Consider the following 24,368-nt stretch of genomic DNA (forward strand, 5'->3'; position numbering starts at 1 on the left):
TTTTCTATCAGGCCTTTGATGAACACCATGGTTAAAATAATGAGCTTCCTGTTATTCTTAGTGTGTGCTCAGAAGCCAAGGGAATCTTTTAATTCAATGAATTAAAAAAAAAAGGAAAGTGAATAAAAGATCATATTATGAACAACAACAACCATAGAAAACAAATTTTATAAACTGTGTAAAGAAAGACATAACCATAACCACGAATTTCTAGCTCTGGTGAATTTGGGGACTACAAAACCTGTGTTTGCCATTCAGATGGTTAGAACACACACGACAGAGAGTTATACGATGTTACAAAAAAAAGTGTGAGCAATTTACAGATATTTGAAGTATGACACCAAGAACTGAGCCAGTGAGTTAATGTGACCACAGCTGACATCTTGAAAGGCTAATTAGAGACAAATGACCTCATAGAGCTCTTCTAGACAGAATGAACCATCATTTTTCCATCATCACATCCATCACATCCATCACCATCCCATTATATCTACCATGTCCATCACTTCTATCATCATGTCCATCGCATTGATCAGGTACATCATGTCCATCACATGCATCACATTTATCAGGTCTATCACTTCCATCACATCCAGCATATCCATCATGTCCATTACCATGTCCACCGTGTCCATAACTAAGTCCATCATGTGCATCTGTATTTTCTGCAGTACACAAACTTGACTCATTTTCATGATCAGTTCTTCACTGAACCCTGAATAAGTGTTGTAAAACTTCCACTAAGTAATCAGCTTAATAGGTGCACACACATAAACACCACACACACACACACACACACACACACACACACACACACACACACACACACACACTACATACAGATAATCCCAGGCAGTCCAACAGAGCCATACTAACAACAGCTACAGCCATATTATTTCTAACAAAGATTCTATAACTACTTATTGGAAAAAAGACAGTGTCTTTAGCAAACCATACTGGGAAACTGGATATCCTTATGTAGGAGAATGAAAGTTTGTCTTTATAAACCTCCCCTGCCCAGAGCCACACACACACTTCACATGGAAACTGACTCTAAATGGATAAAAGATGTTAATGAAAGATGTGCAACTCTGAAGCTGCTAGAGGAGAAGTATGGAGACCATGTCATAAACACAGGTAAGAACATTCCAGATAGGATTCCAGTTACTGAGGGAATGAGTCCAATAACTGACAAATGAGACCCATGAAATTATAAGGCTTCTATGTAAAAAAGGAAGTGTTAATTGGGTTAATAGGCAGTCTAAATGATGACAAACATTTCCTCTATTGGATTATACCTAACAGCAAAACTTCTTTTCTAGCTTTTGTTATCTTTGTTTCTTTTCCTTGTATATATTAAATAGTCACTTATTAAGCAGTCCTGCTGGTTTTTTTAATTCCTATCCTCTCTTCTAGTTCTGAAATCACTGGAAGTCATGGAGCTGATCAGGCAGAAGTCCTGACACCAAAGAAGGCCACTCTGGAAAGCTTGGCCAGGAGCTCCAAGCTGTTCCATGCTAGTTGTCTACTTTATCCACCTTGTCTTACACACAGTATTGAAAAATGGTGGACACTACCTGGATGTTCAATAATCTTGAAACCATTTCTTCTGTTCTGAAATTGGGAAGTTACAGAAGAAAGCAGGCCAAACAGGTACCTTGTAAAGGCAATGTGGGCTGCAGTGGGAGCAGCAGTATGTTATGGTGCAACACTAAAAGTGTAGAAGCCAGAGAGGTGTTTCAGGAACCCAAGACAGAAAGGACAGGGATGAGGAACAAGGGGATGGATATGATAGATACTGGGGAATTGACATGATCATTTCTTCATTCATTAAGCCCACTCAGCTGACAGGTACTCTTCTAAAATTTAACATGAATTTCAAGATTCTAGGTCTTACAGCTCAACTTTCTATCATTACACTTATCATTCTAAAGGTGTATATGACGTAGCAATATGACTCTAATAGACAACTTTATAAATCTTAAAAACTGGCTCTGAGGAAATAAAACTGGAGCTCTGGCCACACTTGACATGTGCTCTACCACAGAGCTCTGGTCCCAACACTTAGTAAACTTTTGGATTTCTGAAGCAAGCATTTTCGATGTGAACTGATCTCATCTTTGGAGCTACGCACGGATTTGAGTTTGAACTGCTTCAACCTTAGTTTGGCTCTTTATGGCTCCTCTCTAAGCAAAAAGGTGGACTGGCCCCACACAGTTGACACATAGGTGTTGGCTTTGGCCTGCTCTCAGTGGGTTCTGTTTATTCCAAATGGTTTCACAACAGCCCTGGATAAAAAGGTGAGGAGGGCAGACATGTATTACAAACGTGATAATGGAATTCTGTGAAGAAAAACTATAGTTTGGATAGTGAGAGAAGGTAAATATGTCACTATGAACATAAGCAGTCCCTCAAGGCCAATGGTGATCCATGCCAGGAAATACATCTGCACCGTCTCACCTGGGTGCCCACAGACGGTGACATGGATATGAACAGTGATAGATGTACAGAGGGAAGCTTCCCATGATCCTCCGCTGGCTTAGATAGGAACTTTTTTGAGGACCATCTCCTTATTAGCTAACTATTCTTAAGAAGCAGGTACTTCACATATGTTGAAAACTGGAAACATTATTTTAAAATGTACAACTCCTCAGAGTTTGAAATGGAGCCCAACAAGAGATGCCTTATACTCAGTGATTTCTCACCTTACAAGACTCTTTCCATCTCGTATGCAAAGCAGACTCTGGGTGGTGCCAACACATTTCTAGTCTATCTTTTATTTCTCTCCCCTGATTCTTCACATTAGGAGGGAACTTCATGTGTCCTGTTTGGTTTTACTCTCTTCTCACTAAGACAAGTTCAAAAGATGAAAATAGGTAGCATCATAAAAAGGCTCACCCTTTGTGGCTGTAACTGTCTCACATGGAGCCCCATGTCCTACTTTTCCCACCTCAAGGGACTTTGCCTATGCTCAGCTTTGCTATGAAAGTCTGTGCAGCATTTTGCTTTAGGAAGAAAAACTATGTAAGGGCTCAAACACAGGGAGCAGTTCCTGTGTGCAACTCTCTGGACCTGTGTGCTGACTTTTTGAATAATGTTTCCATAGCAAAGTGGGCATTTCAGAATAGTGGAGAGAGTTATGTAGAAAATAGAAATTAAGTTTCACCAACAACTGATTACAGAGAAGCAACACAACTGTCACCCATTTATTCTCTTTCAGCAAACAGTGAGTGTCAAGGTTGGAAATTTATCGTTACAATAACTGTAAAGTACTCAATATAGAAAACATTTTGTTTTCATTTTTTTTCCCTATTCCATGTTGCACAGTACAGACTCAAACGCTTCTAAGCATGCATTTTATTTCCAGGATAGTAGCCATTTTAGGAATTAAAATTTGTGTTTTGTGTGATTATATGTGTGTGTGTGTGTGTGTGTATTTGAAAGAGAAATCAGCATGAGAATATATTAAAATGCATTGCTAGCTAAGACTCTTTGTCACTTGACCTCTTTATGATTGTTCCCAGGGTGGACCTTGTTAGAAATACTATTCAGCTTGTTTAAAATTTATCATGCCTCAATCCAAACACTGTGGACATCTGAGAGAAAGTACTTTGTAAGTTCTAAGTAGAGAGAAAAAATATTTAGATAAAAGTTTATGTTCATTGTAGAGGGGAAATGCAGGTAAATTGAATTTAAGGAAAAAGTCATACATTAGAAGAGAGTGACTTTTTATTATTAAACTACAAACCAGAAGAAGCTCAGGGAAACAAATACTATATTAGATGATATTTTCAATTAAAAAAATGTTTTGCTAACATATACCTGAAATACAGCGAAATCTTCAAGGCTATCTTTTTCCCCCCTCCTACACACAAAATGAACAGTTGTATAAAATAGGGGGATAAAACATTTTCTTTCATCATTCAAAGAAAAAAAACCTTAATATTAGGTTTGTGTTACATTTTTATGTGGGCCAATTCTTTCTGATGCCTTTTAAATTATAGCTTTTCTATAATAATTTGCAACTCAGCATCTTCTGTGTGGGGCCAGCAGCTTTGCATTGGTAGCAGGGCACACCATTAACGCTCTAAATTACAGCTCCTTGACCTTGTCAACACAGGCTCATTATTCCGATTAAAGTGTAGTGGAGGGATACTTAAAGTTCCTTCCATTTGTGACATTTCTAGGAAAATGAAAAGAAAATTCTCTTTCACTTCATATATGTCAGGAGGAGGATGCTGACACTGGCCTAGTCAAAGAGGCTACTGCTTAATGGGTAAATTGTACATGGAAAATACATTAAATAGTACATCATTTACAACAAAATGGAGTCAAAGCACAAGGAGTATCTTTAAGGCAAGGGGAGAAAATTAAAAGCCCACTGACATAATGGCAAGCACGTGTTGTGAGAATAACTGCTGTGTACACAAGAGCTAGGTCTTGTTTGTCTAAATGTAGGTGTTGGTCAGCCATACTGATTCAATCTTCCACTTCCTGTGTTAGGGAAAGTGTCCCTAGGCCCTCAAAGGTGAGCATGCTTCCTGGTTTTTGTTTTTGCTTTTTGTTTTTGTACTTCTGTGGAAAACAGGAAAGCAGACCACATTCAGCCCTCTTACTAACATCCTTATGGAAGTCACAACTTCATTCATATTTTGTCAACTCTTCTACCACAAGTTTTGAAAAAGAATTTTGTTTTTGCAAGGAGCCAAATGTGAAGTCTCAGATCATAACTGCTTGTTACACATATGGACTATAAACTTATCATAAATCACAAACGTCCCACTTGCTATAGGTCTCTAATGAGAGAAGATATAAGTTAAGTCATTGCATTCTACTTTCTGAACATAGAAGTCATCTGCCAGTGTTCACAACCGGCATCGAGCCCATGGGATTTCAAATCCTATCTGCTGCACAAAGAGTTATCCATCACAAGTACACAGCATACACAGAGCCGATAGGAACCCATGCTCTGTTCTTAATTTAAAATGTCTTATTTACACTAAGAAGGGAATTGTAATTTTACATTTCTCGTCTGTTCCACTCTTATTAACATACCCTTGGGTGGCCTCCTCCCAGTGATTTTAAAGAAAATGTCCCATTATGCGTTTTTCTCTTGGCTTTTAGCTGTTGCACTTTGATAGACTTTTAAATTACAGGTTTAAACCACTCCCTTGGTTAGAGTAAGCAATCATATTTCCAATGTGACTCTTAGGGGTCCAGGAGAGTGTGAAATCTGGCAGGAACGGCTACCTCGGCATCCAGTTTTGTGGTTAGTATATCTACTGACCACATCCAATCATCAAGCCAGTTTTCATGATCTGCATTTACTGTTCTGCTTATAATCAATTACTATTGAATCGCTAGTGTGCAAACTAATGGGAATGTAATGCCAGCACCACTTTAGTGTTCATTGCTATACAGATACCTAGATTTGCTTGTTATTTATTTTAAGTGAATTTCAAAAATACTTAGTTCAAAACAGATCTAACTTGGAAAAGAAGAAGCTGATTTGCTTCAGGTCAAGTCTTGGGTATCTAGTCTCACCAGCCTCTATTTTTTCATAATACTGTAAAATAGCTGAAAAGCAAAACCCTTATTATTTAAAAGTGTTTGTTCATTCAATGACTTCACGGTTTCAGTGAAACATTTGATTGTTTCCTGAGACTTTATGTCTGTGGTTTTTATAATATTGATTTCCATGAGAACAGTTAAAATAGCCCAGAGACAGCCTTATCCCCCAGTCCTACAAGTACAAAATCCAGGGTGCATACTTCAAAGCTCAAGTAAGGCACAATGAAAAGAAATCCCCCATTTGGAATGGGACCCTTACCTAATACTGTTCAACAGACATGTTTATGATTTATATCTTGCATTATGCTGAACCATGGAATTAGTACACTGATGTTTCAGTGCATAATATTGCATGTGGTTCCAATATTGGTTCTATTGACTATTGCAGTATAATATATGGCTGAAGTTACTTATTTACTCATTATATTGCCATAAACAAGGCATAAACTCCTTTATGTTAAGAGCATCTATAAGTCTGGCAAAAATATAAAAGTCATGGGAAAGAGGAGGTACTTAGTAAAAGCTCAATTGACCAATGCCAATAGGTGAAGGGAATAATGATAAAGCTATATAGCTAATGTCGATCATGTGGATGGTCTACATTTGTTCTCTCAAATGATTTCCCCCCTTCAGTTATTCCCAGACATTTCAGCTTACTGTCAAATCTGTAACTAGGTCAATTTAGTAAAGCAATAAAAACGATCACTGTGTATACTAATGATAATTATAGGCACATGGTGTTCACTCTCTGTCAGGCTCTGTCTTGATGACATGTCTATTCATATATGTGAGCACAGATGCTCTTCTCAGTAACAGAGCGACACTATATTATACGTATGAAAAAGCTGAAGCAGAGAGATTAAAATGATATGCCACATCACCAAGTTGTAAGTGAGAGAAACCCAGGCAGCTTGGCCTCAGCATCTGCTGGCTTAACTCCTGTCTTCCACATCTGGCACTGGAGCAAGGAAGCTGCTGAATCTTCCCATGGACCATGTGGTCCTCCAGAATTTTCTGGATGTGCTGCTATACATAGATGGTGCAAACTCAGGCTACATTAGCATTTGGCTGACTGCAAGCCATAATAATTTTGCAAAATCTTCATTCATTTGACAGCCAGATTTTTGCCTCATTTTTTTCAATGAAAAATTATTCTAGCTCTACGCTTTGTACCTATTCAATCACAATTTATGGCTCTTTTAATGTTCCTAAGAATCTCATAAAGGAAAGACAATTGTCCCTAAATTCAGAGACATGTATAAATCACAGAGTTTGAATCACATCCCTGATTTAGGTTGGACTCATTCCCTTATCATGGCTTACTTTCTTGGCAAGAAAAATCCAGCTCAGACTAAGCTATTCATTTTCTAGAGCAAATAGCAACGCTAATTCAACATTTCTAAAATCTCTCGGCTAATTTTCAATGCATATAAAATGCAATAAACCCCTCTGAAGTTTTCACTAGCTTAAGAAATGGAACCTGAAATCCAAGAGGTCCATCAATCACTTGTTTTGTTCCTAAGCCGATATAAAACTGGAACAGGAAGAGAAAGAGCAAAGATGCACGCTTTCTATTTGTTTAGTTAATTCTAATGATTCCTAAGAAAATTCCCGAGAATTCTCTGTCCACAGAAAGGGACAGAGATGTTGTGGGCAGCGAAGGGTGTGGTTCTTTCTAGGAACAAAGCCAGAAGACAAGCAGATCCTCTTGGCACCATTGTGTCTGGTGCCCAGATAACAGTGGCAGGGTTCTGCTACATGGGTTATGCAAGATCTTTATCAACTCCTGTGAATATTGCCATTCCCCCCCCCAACCCCCCAGGGAGGCAGCTAAAAGATCTGGTGGTTTTCTTTGGTATTAGAAGATTAAATAATTAGTCTTGGTTTATAGTAACAGAAATCTATGAGGAGGAAACACAGTCAACATCTCTATTACCATCATCTGTATTGTGGAGTTGGCTCTCAAGCAACCATTCATTCCCTGAAATAACACCATACAAGTGTTTTAATTCTCACTCCAATAAAAGCTGATGCCCAATAAAAGTGAACTTATTAACGATAGCATTAATAAAGAGCACAAGCTGGCAGATTGGCCCACTCATTAGATCAGAGGCCTATAACACATTATAACTAGTTTTTTTTGGAGACTACTCAGAAGTAGAAACTCTTAGATCTAATTGCTTCCTTTCAGAATGTATAGGTATATCTATGTGTGCATAGACATTTATATATAACATTTTCCCTCAGTGACGTCTGGCAGCAAAGCTTTCACTGTCTGTGGTATTCTCCATAGGTATTACAGAGAAACTTACTGGGGTCTGAAATGTTCTAAACACATTGCCCTTCCTCTTTCTATACTTTCCCTGCCATTCTCATCACGCCCACCCTTCTTTCTCTTCATATTCCCCTCTGTCCACCTCCTCTTCCTCTTTCTTATTACACTTTCCACCATTCAGGGACAGCCTTGTATGCTAGCAAGCAGAAGACCTGCTTGGCTTTTACACAGGGATTTAGGAGATGTGAGGGCCTCTGCTGTGTGGCTGCTGCTGCTGTTCCCAGTATCTACATCCTTCTGTACCATCCCTAGCTTCCTCAAAGTGACATTAGCTGGAAACAATGTGGAATTCCTAGCTTAGTGACCTCACAACCAGCTTAACTGTGTGCTTCACTTTCAGCATATGTCTTAATTAACTAAAAATATAGCCATGAATTTTTGTGGTAATATATTGCTAAAATTACACACACACACACATACACACACACACACACACACACACACACACATACACACACATATGCTAAAGTCAATGTTAATGGATTTTCTATCACTTTGCATTTCTATCCTATTCACTCCTCCCCAGAGGCAAGCAATCATATTCTAAATACTATTTCTTACAGTAGTCATGTGATTAATGGATTCTGATCGATCATTAACTTTTCAACTTGAGATGTACTTAGAACCAGGTCTTACATTATTTCTTTCTTTCCCTGATTCCCTCATGCCTTGTTGCAGGAAGGAGACTGTAGTATAAAGCGTAGACGATTTGGTCAATGATTTGCTACATGTGACTTAACTCTTCCTATTCTGTTGTTCATTCCGGTAATTATTTAGGGCTTTGATACAAGATCTTGATGTGTAGTCTCCTGAGGTTGGCTTCAAAAGTGTAACCTATGACCATCCTGCCTCAGTCTCCCAAGGACTACCACAGAAGACATGTGACACAGGGTCTGGCTGTGTGATTTAATTTCTTCAGACTTTTTGTTGTGTGGGCATTTCAATGATAATATCATTTTTCTGAAAAATCATTATAACCATAAGAAATTTACCTGATCTAACATTTATGAGCAGGTACTAAGAACTCGGTAGATACTACAAACGTAAGCTTGAGTACCTGCCTCAAGTGAACTTATTCTGGGATAAGCAATGGTGAATTAGAAAATTCAGTGAATTCGTCCATTATATGTTATTATGCAAAAATATAAGAAGGATATATATATATATATGTATATGTATATATATATATATATATGTTAAAAAAGAATCACTATATGGTTGTGAAGACAAGGGAACAACTAACTCCAGCAAAAATTTGAAATTAGGGGCTGTTTCTTCATTCAAAAAGATTCTACTATCAGATGATCAGTTCCAAAAACATATACACAAGTAACATAGAAATTGAGCAAGTTGTACTGTGTATTTAGGAAAATACATGTGGCACACGTATATTTATGTGACAACAATCAATGGAACAAGAGACCATGAGTTTGAAAGGTAGCAAGAGGAGAGGGTATATGGGAGAAATGTGAAGGAAGGGGGAAAAGGAGTAAATGCTATAATTACATCACAATATACAACTGTTTTAAAGGACTCCAAGGTATTTGAGTGTGTCGAGTGTGAGTTTACCAGGGTCTTATGCTTAGCATGAGAGAGATGCAGCCTATGAGGACTGGCTGTGGGCATCAGAGGACCTGGTGTAGAATGACATGCTATTTCTCTCTCTGTCTCTGTCTCTGTCTCTGTCTCTGTCTCTGTCTCTGTCTCTGTCTCTGTCTCTGTCTCTGTCTCTCTCTGTCTCTGTCTCTGTCTCTGTCTCTGTCTCTCTCTCCCCCCCCCCTCTCCTCTGTCATTAGTGGGATCAGCTTCATGTTCTTGTTTCCTTGGTAAGCTTCTGCTGGTGATCAGCATGCCTTTGTGTTGACATGGAATCCTACCTCAGCCTTCTGGAAATGAATGCTTTTGTTTGTTTGTTTGTTTGTGAGTAAAGGACATTCATGCAAGGGACCAGTGTTCCTTTTACTCACCCATTTTAGCCTACCCTGTCTTATTTCCTCCCCCAACCCAATCGCCCTTTTAATTTGTCATTATTCAGTTTTTCTTTCTCTTACTTCTTTCACTCGCCTGTGTTCAGTGACCTTCTTGTATGGTAGCAAACAGAAGATGTGCTTGAACTTTTGCCAGGAGTTTAAGGAACTATATGTTATGATGCATTAGGGCCTCTACTCTGTGGCTGTAAATGGTGCAACTTAGTTCATACATCCACACTCTGCTAAATATGGATTATGCATCGAGTTCACCAGGCTGTATTTGGTATTTTTATCATATACTTGTTTTCCATAGTATAGTTGGTTTACAATCAAATGTGTGCTGAGCCAAACCATTTGAACCCCAACCATCTGCAAATATGTATCTGACTTGTTTATTTGTACAAAGTTGCTTGATGGTGTAACACGGCCCCACAAAAGCCAAAACCAGCTGGACACAACAGGTGAAGAATTCTCACAAGGATATTTCATTCATCTGAGCCTAGTTGCCCTTAGCAATGTCATCTCATTATCAATTTTTAGCCTTGTCATAGAGCATATTGATGGTTTTAAGTTCAACAGACCTGTCCTTAAAGCCAGCACGACTTTAGTGTAAAATCACACTTATTCCGACTTTGTCTGCTGTATACCTTCCTTGCTCCTTTGTCCATTGAGAAAAAAATTCATTCACACATATCATATTAATTATTGCCCTGGTATCATCTTGTCACTTTGGTTTGGACCTTGTTTTAAGCATCTTTGTGGTTTTAATTATTTCCTTAATTTTCCGTTTCTTTGAATTTCTGCGGCGACCCTCATATTTGGTCCATCCCATGACTTGCATAATTCACTGTTCTCTTCCTGTCACTTGTCGGTCCATATGACATTTATATTACTGAAAATATTTCACAGGAGCATTCAGGAGATGGGAAGACGAGACTGAGATTTGAGAAATGGATATGTTTTGGCCAAATTTGTACATATTACGAAGACAGAATAGTAACAGAACATTTCATTTTTTATCAATCAAAACTAATTTATATATCAATTGTCACTAAACATTTAAAGCACAGTGTGTGTAGTGTGTTTGCTCTTGGATAGATTTTTCTATAAGAAATATTGTGACATTTGATCAATATCACTTTAATATATGACATAGTTTTCTGACATGGAAATGTAGGATGTAGTACAAAGTTAAAGTACCACATATATATGTAGAATGCAGTGGAACATATATTTAAGCTGTTATTCTATTTATAATGCATCGTGATGTATTGGACTATATTAATATTAGGTGATATTCCTTGATATGTCTGTGCTTATCTCTCAATCTAACTATTCCTATTAGTTCTTGATAATCGAAAGTTTTAAGTAAAGATGTTTGTTTGTTTGTTTTTTCCCCATAACACAGCTTCTAATTCTTGGGCCCCTGATAACTTAGTATAGAGATGTAACTAAATTTCTGCCTACAAACTCTGAGACAAAATAATGAGTTTGTTTCCCAGGCTCTTCTGTACATAGAGGTATAGCCTACCTTTATTATTTCCCTGTCCTTATGATCTGAACATGATAAAGATTCAAGAGAAGGAAGAAGATTGATAAAAGAGGCCTGGAAGGTACAGAGCCAGTTTATCTATATTATCTCTATCTATCCATCTATCTATCTACCTATCTATCATCTATCTATCTATCTATCTATCTATCTATCTATCTATCTATCTATCTATCTATCTATCCATCTATCTATCTACCTATCTATCATCTATCTATCTATCTATCTATCTATCTATCTATCTATCTATCTATCTATCTATCTAATCTATATTGCTGATACCCAGCAATCGTGGACAAGTGAAAGAGATCATCTAAGTCATCTTCGTATTGACTTTTAATGACAGTGGTCAAGTATACCTTCTCAATATTAGAGGTTAAAATATTATAGCCTATAGTTAGTTTGTATTTTTGTTCTTCATCTTTTACGTCTGTATGTGTATGTGAATATGTCTGTGTTCATGTAGGTTCATATTGCTGTAAGCATATGCACACATACCTGTGAGAGAGTCTGTGTATAGATTAGACATCATTTCCAGGCATTCTCAGATGTCATTTCTGAGCAACTGTCCACTCTCTTATTTAAATTAATTCAATTTTACATGTCCGTATATATGAATGTGTGTGTGTGTGTGTGTGTGTGTGCGTGTGTGTGTGTGTTGCGTGCGTGTGTAAACTCACGCACATAGGTGCACCATGGCTGATCGAGGACACTCAGAGGACTACTTGTAGGAGTTGATTTTCTCCTTCTGCCACATAGGACAGGGGTAAGCACCTCAGTTTGTCAGACTTTTCCTACCTAATCATCTCACCAGTTTCTACCTTGCTGTTTTTAGATAATGTATTTCACCAGGCCTGCAGTTCAGTGAATATACTAGGCTGACTAGCTATGAGTCCCTGTGAGCTGCCAGTCTGGTTACCCCAGCACTGAGCGAATATACTCTGGTTTCTAGGGAAGGAACCCAGGTCCACAGGTTTCTGCAGCAACCACTTCATTGACTGACCTACCTCCCCAGCTCAATTCTAAGACCTGGTATCTCTGTAGCCCAGGCTAGCTCAAAACTCATAATGTTGCCCATAGCAATTTTATTGCTTCAGTCTATAAAGTGTTGAGATTAAAGGCATACGTCATCATACACACCAAGAATCCCAAAGTCAAGACTTACTTGTTTTTGCACTGAGGGAGTTTCTTGGAAATGGGTATTGGTGTCATCATAAAGTTATTATTATTATTATTTTTGCAATACTTCCTGGAGTTTATCCTGTCATGTCGCATATATAGTTTTTGTCTCATCTAAGTGTGCTAATTAAAAACACATCCATACATTTTTTAAGCTATCATATTATTCAAAAGCTTGGCAAATACATAAATGCTCTTTACAGCAGATGGAAGTTGGGACTCTTTAATTAGTAAACCACCATCAATGACAAATCACACTAGTTTTTCCAAAACCTCCAACCTCAAGTCTTTCCCTACCCTTTTATATCTTCACATTGCTTCTGGTTTAAGAGACCACTTCTTAGGCTGCCTCCCGCCTCCAGACATCTGTGGAATGTGTCTCTGAGAACTGCCTTTAAGGAGCTGCCTCAGCCCAGGGATTCACCAAGACGGTAAGGGCACTCTCCCTACACCACATGGCCATGTTGCCCATTCATGAACGTCTGCTTACAATCCTCTTGGTTTTGCTTTGATTTTTGTGGTTTTAATTTTGATTCCATGAACTATTTTAACATATCTAAACTCAAAACCATATTATTAGCTCAAAGCTCATTGGTTGGGTATGCTACACAGACCTCCTTAACGGATACTCCTTAGAAATGTGTTTTTTTGTGTCTGTCCCAGATTGTCACTGGACAAAGAAAGACATGTAAAATAAGTGGTCTCTCAAACTTTATAGGCCCCAAAGAGAGACAATATAGATACAGAGCACACTATGTTTAAAGGCATACCAGGGACCATATTCAGGAGATCACTCGCTCACTTGTTTGCTTTGCTTTGTACCTTGAGATAGGATCTCATTTTATAATAAAAGCTACCTCCATATGTATTGTGTAATGAAATCTGTCCCACCCTTCTGCATCAGCCTCCCAAGTGGGGAGGGGCTTTCAGGCCTGTACTGCCATTCCCTTCAGATGGGAGAATCATGTCTCCTCTGTTTTACTCTTTTTTTTTTTGTTTGTTTGTTTCATTTCAGTCTTAGAAGATTGACTCTATCACAGTGAAAGAAAAAAAGTCTATTCTTGAAAATTCTGTGAAGGATTTGGTATTCTTATTTAATGAGTTAATGAGTTGATTAACGTTCTCAGCCTCAGACTGCCTCACAGTCTACTTCCTGTTTCTAACCTCTCTTCTCTTGTTAGTCCATGACTAAGAAATAGTTTTAAATAGACAGATGGCTTAGCATACTCTGGTATCTCACACCTAACGTTGTACAGACATGAAAATGTGGCTCACATGTGTCTCTGAAGATACTGTTCTCAGCAAACCTAGTGGCACAGATTTCTTATTTCAGCTCTCAAGAAGGTTAAGCAGAAAGACTGCAAGTTTGAGGCCTGCCTGGAAGCAATGTAGTGATGTTTAGGTCAGTCCAGGACAGCTCAGAAAGACTTGTCTCAAAATAAAGAGTTAAAAAAAAAGTTTGGGAATACAAGCCTAACATCCCCTTCCTCCAGACTTCTCTATTTTAAACTAGCATCACTGAGCACTGACATTACAATTCAAGTTTCAATTAAAATTCTTACTGCCATTTTGAAAACCTATAAATAGCTGCTTTCATACAAGGTAAAAATTATAGTATACATATATAATATACTTCAAATACTTATATTTATAATACTATTTTATTTTTGTACTTTATTGTATTCATTTCACCCATAAGTTCTTCATTTATGAGAAATATATAGTGAAATACACAAAGTGAAAATTTTCTCCTTTTATCTCTTGAATTCCATTTTAATATCTGATGCCACCTTGTATCTGGCTAAAAGATAGTCAGCATATTCTATGAAGTTACAGAGTTTATTCTTCTGTTCATAGTATGGAGTTTGAATAATAACGGCATCCATAGGCTCATGAACCTGAATGCACAGCTACCAGGGACATGACAGTATTTGAAAGGATTAAGGAGATTAGGAATATGGCCTCATTGGAAGGAGAATGTCACTGAGGTTGGCCTTTGAGGTATGAAAAGCCCAAGCCAACCCCATTTTCTTCCCCACTCCCCTCTCTCTGCCTTAGCTACTATATCAGTATAATATGTAGCTCTCAGCTACTGCTCCAAGGCTTGCTTGCATGCTACCATGCTCACAAACATGATGATAATTTACTGAATCACTGAAATTGTAAGCAAGGCCCTATTAAATGCTATCTTTCATAAGAGTTAACTTGGTCATATATCTCTTCACAGCAATAGAATAGTGACTAAGACAGAATTGGTACAAGGAACTGGGGTACTACTGTGATAGCCCTGATTGTGCCCCTTTTTGGCAGGATGTGGACTTTGAGACTTTGGACTAGAAAAGCAGTTGGCATTTTGAGTGGGGCTTAATGGGTCATCCAGAAGGAGCAAGGAGAAGGGTAGAGAGGGCACTGTGGATAGTGGTGTCCCAACACAACAAGTTCCAGAGCCTAGCGGTCATTCTTGTGATATTTTGGCAAGGAGTATGGCCTGCTTTTTGTTCTTGTCCTACAAATCTGTCTGAGGCTAAATTGAAGAGTTTTGGATTAATGAGATTGGCAGAGTAGATTTCCTAGTATTGACTATGTCTTGTGATTATCAGTAATCACTCATATTCAGATCTATACTGAAAAGGAGCAAGCTGGACAAAGAGAAATACAAAATGTTCAGTTTGAGGGAAAAAGGAAGTAAGAAGTTTAAAGAAAACCCTGACATTAAATGGAATAAAGGCAATGGTGATCTCAGGGCAAGGCCTCCTCTGTTAAGCTTCCAACTTGTGAAAAAGAATTAAAGAAAAGCTTAAGCAATGAAGAAAACCATCAGCAACAGAAAGCTGATACAAATACATTTGGATAGAGGGCCAAATTCCAGTCCCATCAAGCAGCAGAATTTAGCAGATTTGCCATACCGTTCTAGCTTCAGAGTCAAGAATGCATGACATAGGTTGTGGAATTTTTCTCCAAGGCTAAGAATAGCCACCAAGGCCAGGTATATGCCAGAGGTATCCCTGCACAGAGGCCGAGAGAGGCCATTGCACAAAGCTCTGAAGATGAAGCCTGGGTTTCATGGGAGACTCTGAGATGTTGGAGATGTCAGAGTCTTGGAATACCTGTCAAAGGGAGCTGCAGACCAGGTATGAAGCCTGCCCAAGAGAGAAAAGTGTGTTACAGTCAACAAGATGAAAGTAGTTGGACATCTGAAGAGTGCTTTGACATCACACACAGAGATGCAGCAGTTGCAGTTTTTCCTGCTGTTTGTTTGTTTGTTTTGGTCTTGCTTCAGTCCAATATCTTCTCATGATGTAGCCATTCTTCCTTTCTGGAATGGTAATGTATATTCTGCTTCATTGTTTGTTGGAAGTGTGTGATATCCTTTTTTATTTTTATTTTACGGGGGTTACAGTTAAGAGATTGCCACGAGTCTTGGAAGAGACTTTGAACTTTGGACTTTTAAGTTATTGAGACTGTTAAAGACTATGGGAACATTTGAAATAGAACTAAAAAATTTTACATTATGATATTGTTATAATCATATAACAGGGAGTGATGATTTTAATAAGAATGGCCCTCATAGGCTCATAGATTTGAATATCAAGTCACCAGGAAAAGACACTATTTGAAAGGATTAGAATTAGGGGGTGTGTCCTTGTTAGAGGAAGTGTGTGACTGGGGATGGGCTTTAAAGTTTCAAAAGCCTGTGCTAGCCCAAGGTTCTCTCCCTCTGTCTATTGATCAAGATTAGCTCTCAGCCCTTGCTCTACTTCCTGCTGGTCTGCTGGCCTGTTTTCTACCATGATGTTAATGGACTAAATCTCTGAAACTGTAAGCAAGCCCACAAATAAATGCTTTCTTTCATAAGAATTGAGTTGGTTATGATGTTTCTTCACAGAAATAGAACAATGCCTAAAGTAAAAATATAGTTTTATTAATTTCTAAATATACAAATATATTTTTCACTCAAACCAGAATATGCTATACTTACTAATTTGCCACTATTTTCTTCCAGATGAACATGGATATCTTTTAAGATGAGTGGCATGATTTTTACTTTAATGTGTGTCCATGCGTATGTGTGTGCCTGTATGTGAATGTATGTGTGTACATGTATATGCACATGTGTGTATGTGTATGCGTGTATGTGCATGTTTGGGTGTAGGTGTGTGTATGTCTGCCTCTCTCTCTCTCTCTCTCTCTCTCTCTCACTGTGTGTATGTGCATTTGTAATTATGTGTTCTTGGTGTGCATAGGAGTGTCAGGGCATACATATGTGTTGTGGTGAGGCCAGAGATTGACAGAGTGATTTCCTCTGTCATTCTCCATCTTTAAGTTTTCTTTGAACATCAAATTTATTTTGTGTATGTGTGCTTTGCCTGCTTGTTTGTATGTATGCTAAGTACATGTTTGGGGTCCATGGAGGTTTAAAAAGCATTGATTCCACTAGAACTGGAGTTAAAGATGGTTGTAAGACACTGTGTGGATGTTTGGAATTGAACCCAGGTCCCCATGAACAAAAACATTCAGTACTCTTATCCATTGAGCAATCTCTCTGACCACAACACCCCATCTTAGTTTTTGAGACAGGTTCTCTCACTGAACCTGGAGCTAACCCTTTGGGTAGATCAGCTGGCCAGCAAGCTCAAGAATCCCACTGTCTCTGGACCTTGCATGCTGGGGTTACAGGGATGTCTTGCCACACTCAGATTTTTATGTGTGATTTGGGAAATCAAATTTGATTGTTCCTGCTTGAATGGTAAGCACTGTACTGACTGAGCTATGTCTACAAGCCCCTATGTCCAAGTTCCTAATGGCTGTATAGCATTCCATACAATTTGTGATAGTTAAATATATGTTGATCAAAATTAGGCTTTTTTTTAGTTTCTAGTTACATGAAGCAAAGAATATCTCTGTATGTGTTGTTCATATGTATACAATTGATTATTTGGGTACAATTTGAGCTAATTTTCAATTTATCGTTATTTAACATTCATTAGTAACAGATAATACAAAAGATATTACCCATTCTAATACTAATGATTTGTACCTTAACCACATTTTCTATAACAAATTTTCAACTTAAATGTTTGCATTTAGTTTACTCATTCTGAGGCATGCCAAAGGTTATAATGTCAAAGGAACTATTTCAACCAATAATCGGGCAACACATTGGGGGTTGAAATGCTTAAAATAGAACATTTATATTAGAACTTGCAAATATATATAAATTTCCCAGTGCAGCCTTTAGCACTTTGCTGAAGAGCAGATCCGTTCCAGTACTCTTCATATTGATACCAATGTCCAGCCATGAACATGTGTTGCAGGAATGTGTAGTGTGTCTGTAGGCGGTTGGGTCAGATTTGTCTTATTTTAGGGAGCCATGTCATAAGTCAGTTAATATTTCCTTGTGTCATTATTGCATTCTCTCCAACAGATTTGATAGGACATATGGAAATTTCTGGAAATGTGACATGAACATTCCAATCATAATAACTTTCTGGCACCCTGACATTTAAATACAGCTTATGTAAGGAAGAGAGTATTCGCCAGAAGCACAGATTATTCTGTTGTAATATAGTCTAAGCATATTGATTTTTTTGCCGAAATGTCTTTGGGTTCATTTCATGTAGTTGAAATGATTACATTCACTTTAATGATCTATTTTGTTAAAAACAAAAACAAAAACCAATAAGAAGGAATTGGAAAGGTCCCCCCTCCAACAGTGGGCTAATGGCCCCAGTTAAACAAAAATAAGAATAGCTATCTTCTGTTTCACAAACGTTTCTTTAGTTCCTTCAACTGCCGTGGGAAAGTGACCAAAGAGGAAACTGTCCCTTAGAGTTATTTTACTTCATGTAGTACTACACTGTCAGAAAAAAAAAAGAAAAAAAAAAGTAACAGAAGCCTGAAACCATGAATAAGAGTTCGGTGCTAACCCACGGTCATGTAGCGCAACCCTGTATTTTTTTTTTAACTTCTTACAGGAATCTGTAGACTAATTCAAAAGGCCTAGGTATAAAATAATTGTATCATGTATTGGGCCCTTTCAAGGCAAAGACATAATGGTGTCGCTACTGATAGTAGATGTACTAGCATGACATTTAAAGTGATATTAGCACATGCAAAGAGTTGTCTTTCCTTATTAACAGTGTTACCTTGACTTAAGATTTATTTTATTTTCAATTCCATGTATGTATGTGTATATCTGCATGTGGGGTGTGTACACACAAGTGCAGGGGCCCACAGAGCCAGAGGCCATGCATGGGGTCCCCTGGAAGAGGAATTACAGGCAGCTGTGAGCCACTCCACATGAGTACTGAGAACTGACCTCTGGTCCTTTGGAAGAGACCAACACGGCCCTAACCTCTGAGCCATCCCACCAGTCTCCAGTTGATTTTGTTTTGGTTTTAAATACGTGGCTGCTGAGGACTAAGTATGATCTGTGAAAGGGAACGAAAATGAGCTCAAACAAATGAGACAAGATTAAGCACACTGCTGCTTTTCTTATAAAAATTACATGTCCCTTTTCAGAAGGCCATGAACTACAGAGTGTCATTGTGGTGAGTACTAAATTCCAAGGAGACTGAGCCATGCTATCTTAACGCACTTTTAAAGAGCCACAAGCCATCACGATGTTGTTAGTGAAACTGTAAGATTATTGTATTATGTCAACTCTCGCAGAGTTTCATGGTTTTATCAAGTGAGCGTTTTTCAATTTTACTAGCTACGTGACAGGATTAAAAACAACAAAACCAAACAAAACATCTGTGCATCATTTTCAGCCCAAGCACATCCATGAGTTATGAAAATAAAGTTATTTACAACACTTCAAAAAGCCAGATGATCTATGTGTGAGGCTTACCTTTCTCTTGCGCAGTCTGACTTGATTGTCTACAGTCTCCTGGGTGGTCACGGGGCCCCTTAAGTGTAAACACTGCATGCCATCTTCCCTGCTGACCCCGAGAGTGCTTTTGTTTTGATATTCTGAGAATCCACTCTTCTCCAGGTCATTTTCTGCTGACATCCCACCAGGGCAGGAAGGAGGCTGAAGAAGGCTGCTTCTGCAATCTGCTTTTAATAATGGCAGCCCTCTGTCTACATAAGGAGCTGCTAAGACGTCTTCTTCTAAGACATGGTGCCGATTATTTTCCTGGTCATCTTTAGGGAAGTCAGATTTCCTGCATTGTTGAGTGATGACTGCAGAATCAAGCAGTTGTGTCTCAGGTGTGACATCTTCTATGAGTACCGAAGAATCAAGTAGTAGTGTCTTAGGAGTGACGTCATCTTCCGTATTCAAAGACTGGAATGTATTTCCTATGGGCACATCTTTTGTTTCATCTGCACTCGTATTCTTACAAAGCCCCAGGCTTTTATTTATAGCCTCAACATCTTTCCTTTCTCCACTTCCTTCTGCTGGAGACATATCAGCCTTACCAGCCATCCTCCAGGTGTTATGAGAATCTTGGCTACTTTGCATGGTGGACAGTGTCTTCATGAAGGAGCCTGCTCCTTTGACACTATCTTGGCTGTCTCTTTCATGTCTTTGCGGAGTTAAAATCTGTGAGTCATTGATAAGGTTTAGATCAGAATCAGTATCCTCATCCGAAATGTGCACTAGTGTTTCTGTGCTGGCCTCGAGCGATAGAAACCGCTCTTCCCCTTCTTGGCTGTCACTTTCATCTACCTCCTGTGCAATGTGACCCATTGGCCTCCCAGGAAAGTCTCTTGTCTCTGACCCACAACAGCGGTCCGGTAGAGAGGCACACTTCTCTTTATGGTCCACATTTAAGGTCGCATCTTTTTCCATCCTTCCCTCCAAGCTGTCGGATGCCAGTCCGTGGTGACATGCTATGTCATACTCATCAGAAATAAAAGGCTGTTCGGTCTGCTGGGTCACGTGCTCTTCCCAGCTCCTCTTTCTGATAGCTACAGACATGTCATCATAGTTTAACAGCAGACAAGGAGATACATTCCATATGACACTCAAAGGGATGGAAGTCGGGGAAAGAAGATTTCAAATGCATGGGTCAAGGAAGAGAGTGTGATCTGCCATGTTGTCCACTGTGAAAGAATTGAAAATATGCTGTTATAGATACATTTCCAATATAATTATATTTCATGGCAAAGGATCTAATCTGTGCTGTGAAGCAGAAGTAAGAAATAATGCAAAACTTTTGCTTAAAAATCTTAATGTTTTTCCCCCCTTAGAGGCAGTCTAATATTAGAGAAAATTTTGCATTTAGTATTTTTAGTAAAAGTTTATCAGTACTTCCAAAACCAATTGGACTGGTTTATTAATGAAGAAAGATATAAGTATCCAAACATTTTAAGCTCCGTTAAGAAAATATTTGGACTGTGATGCTTAATAAAATTCACTGGAAAACTAACTTGTTGCTCTGGCTTCGTGTGCTTTCCTGATTTATTTTTGTGAACAAAAGCCATTAAGGAAATGAATTTGCTGCTTGGTTTGAATTGAAACAAAGGCCACCAGGGAACCAGTCCTGCAAAACTTGAGCAATGGAGACAGCATGTGCAATGCATTAGTGTATGAACTCATTAGTAAAAGACCTCATACCGGTCAAGTCTTAGTGACCAGGATGTCTCTACCCCAGGGAGTGACAAAGAAGCAGAGCAATAGAGTATAGTCCATATTAACTCACAATTCATGAATAAGAAAGCATGATATATTATTCCATTATAAGGCTTTAAAACAGATACTTCCATCCATACATTTATTTTCTGCCATTACTGTAGTATTATTGTAGTATTGTCGATGCCTAAAATAGTGTGTAAATGTTCAAAACAATTGACCTAGAATGTGAGCCAATATTTAAATTAGGTAAGTGTACAAGACCAAGGCTTGAATAACCAAGGGAGTTCATTGTCTCCATAGAACTGTGATATTTTAAGCTCCACCATCTTCCCTTGTCTTTACTGTTTATGAACTCTAACCCCATGAAAGAATTCAAGTGTACCAAAAAGGAGCTGTGAGCATCCTCAGACAATTAGGATCAGTTCTCAAAGCCCCAAATCTCATTCTCTTTCTTTGTAAAGATGTTAGTACACTTCTGCTAGGATTCAAGCAACATATGTAAGATAGAAAGGTAAGGTTAGAATATAAGAACTTACCAAGTCTCCATTCTTCTACCTTGAATCATTTACATTAGTTATAACAAACAAGTTCTATCCATGTTAAAGTCAACCTTCAAAAGTTGACTAACCTAAATGTCAATCTAAGTGAAATCAGTAGACTGTGAATGAAAACTCCCATTGAAAAAGCAGACATTTTTCAGTTTCTGCTCTGCACGGGAACTGCCAGCATATAATGTTGCTCTTAGCCATAAACCAGATTAACTGCTGGGCTGGCTTCAATCCCATCTTTTGAAAAGGACTCTGCCTCCCCACCAAAAAATTCCAAGTTATTCCTGCTAAGCACATGCTTGAAAGGTAAATAGTCCCACCCTGTAAAGACGGGCGGGATGGAGATGCTGTAGCATTTTGGTACCCAGGTCAGACCAAATATCCTTCCGGATACTTTCTGGTTCCTTCAGAGGTCTGTGGCCATCTTTGAAATTGGCCATCGCATTTTCCATGTTGGCATTCACCTTGCACTGAGAAGAAAAATATAAAGCTTCTGAATTCCATGCATAAGTCATTATAGTGTGGGAGGCTACGGAAAGTGGGAAAAAATGCTGAGATGCAAGCCAGAACACTTCTGCTTTCATGGGCAAATTGGGGTTGTAATAGGGTGGTTGTGCCTTTGTTGCTTTCTTTTCCTTATTTTTATCCAGTGTAGAAGGAACAGGCTAACTTAAGAAATGCCAAGTGGTATTACTGTGTCATTCCTAAGCCCCATTTATGTTTGGGTTGAGCCTGAATTCTGGCTTTATTTCTTTTTCTAAGGAGAAAAGCAGTTCTCTGAGCTCCTCAGAAATTTTGAGCTAAATCTGAGAAATCAATACACAGTTTGTTTTTATTTTTCCTCTCCTCAGAGCTTATGATAGTTTTAACTTATTTTATCCAACCAGGGCAAGTAGGTTAAGTATTCGTATCATGTCGGAGGATAGTAATTCAACTAATTCTGAGATGATTTAACAGCACACAGAGATTCTAAATTAGGTTCAATGTAGTGTAGCTCTGGCCTCATTTCTGATTCAGGTTTTCGAACATTTAAAAATAATTTTTATGACCCTATTCCACCTATTTTAGATCAAAATATTTCCTACTTATCATTCTAATGATCTTCATTAGATTTTTCAACACCTGTTCCCTAGCCTGTGGCCTGGTAGGTGTTAAAACACTTCATCTCCATCATCTTTCTACACACACTCCTTATTTAAATTCATTTTTAATTCACAGTTAAATAAATCTTCCACCTAAAACCTGAGAAATTATTAGTAACTAAAAACATTGCAGTATTGGCTCTGCATCTGAGCTTACCAGCCTGATCTTATAAATCATCTAAATGGAGTAAAATCTATGCTATAAGATGTATTCTTTCTAAAAGACCTGACTTTCCCTAAGGGATTCTGTATCATGCTGTCTAATTTAAAATTATCATTCAAACTACAGGGCACTATTCTACATATTTCTGTTATATTTTTCCTAATCCTTTCATTCTGTTTTATTAAAAAATGAGCTAATCTGCTGAGGATCCAGATGGAAGGTCCGGAAAAGTGTAGGTCATTTCTAGGGTGTTGGTTTTATGAAGTGAATTTCCATGTGGATTTTTACTTCAAAAATGCATGTGTCCAAACACTAATGTGTTCATGGAGACTCTAGGCATCTCTAGTCATGTAGATGTACTAGAAAATCGGTGTGAGTTGTGTAAAGCCACTTTTTGTCATATTAATGCATGGGATGTATAGACAGAAAGTAATTTAAAATTTATCATTGGAGTTATGTGTACTCCTTAACATCAACATCTCATGGCACACAATACATATTTAAGAATCAAACACCATTGACCATTATGGTATCTAAAAATGAGAAGTGTAGAGAGTCCAGTTGGAGAATGACTGGCTAATTGGTCATATTTGTCATACAGTAAACACTGTCGTTTACACTTAGTTTTGAAATACTCACATCACTTATCATCTCCTCTGCCAATTAAAAGAAATTTCATTGACTATTGTCAACTCTGCATCAGGCAAGAAGACATAAGCAAAGCCTTGTGGCTAGATCAGTGTGTGTACTGGTTAGTTTTATGTCAACTTGACACAGCTGGAGTTATCACAGAGAAAGGAGCTTCAGTTAAGGAAATGCCTTCATGAGATACAACTGTAAGGCATTTTCTCAATTAGGGATCAAGGGGGAAAGGCCCCTTGTGGGTGGGACTATCTCTGGGCTGGTAGTCTTGGTTCTATAAGAGAGCAGGCTGAACAAGCCGGGGGAAGCAAGCCAGTAAGAACATCCCTCCGTAGCTTCTGCTTCAGCTCCTGCTTTCTGACCTGCTTGACTTCCAGTCCTGCCTTCCTTGGTGATGAACAGCAGTATGGAAGTGTAAGCCAAATAAACCTTTTCCTCCCCAACTTGCTTCTTGGTCATGATGTTTGTTCAGGAATAGAAACCCTAACTAAGACAGGTAGTATCCAGCCAATAGTGGTGCAAGCACAGTCATTCGTTATCTAACGAATGGTAGACATTGTGCTGAACATGGAGAATAGAAATGTAAATATTGTATTCTGTCTTTCTGGTTGCACCTTTTGATTTTATGAAAGATACTCACATAAACAAAAAATCCTATCATTGATGAATATTATCACTATGAAAA

General features: G+C 38.3%; 1 protein-coding gene across 7 annotated transcripts in view; it reads right to left on the reverse strand.

The window, feature by feature from the left end:
- Nucleotides 1–24,368, reverse strand: part of Dlc1 (deleted in liver cancer 1) — a 385,446-nt gene that overhangs the window by 350,364 nt on the left and 10,714 nt on the right. For all 7 annotated transcript variants that reach the window (NM_001194940.2, XM_006509166.4, XM_011242152.3 and 4 more), the window contains exon 2: nt 19,458–20,656. In NM_001194940.2, coding sequence (NP_001181869.1) covers nt 19,458–20,531 — 1,074 coding nt within the window. In that variant the 5' untranslated portion in view covers nt 20,532–20,656. The remainder of the gene's footprint in view (nt 1–19,457; nt 20,657–24,368) is intronic.

Source organism: Mus musculus, chromosome 8, assembly GCF_000001635.26.
Source record: "Mus musculus strain C57BL/6J chromosome 8, GRCm38.p6 C57BL/6J".
In the NCBI taxonomy this organism is placed as follows: Eukaryota; Metazoa; Chordata; class Mammalia; order Rodentia; family Muridae; genus Mus; species Mus musculus.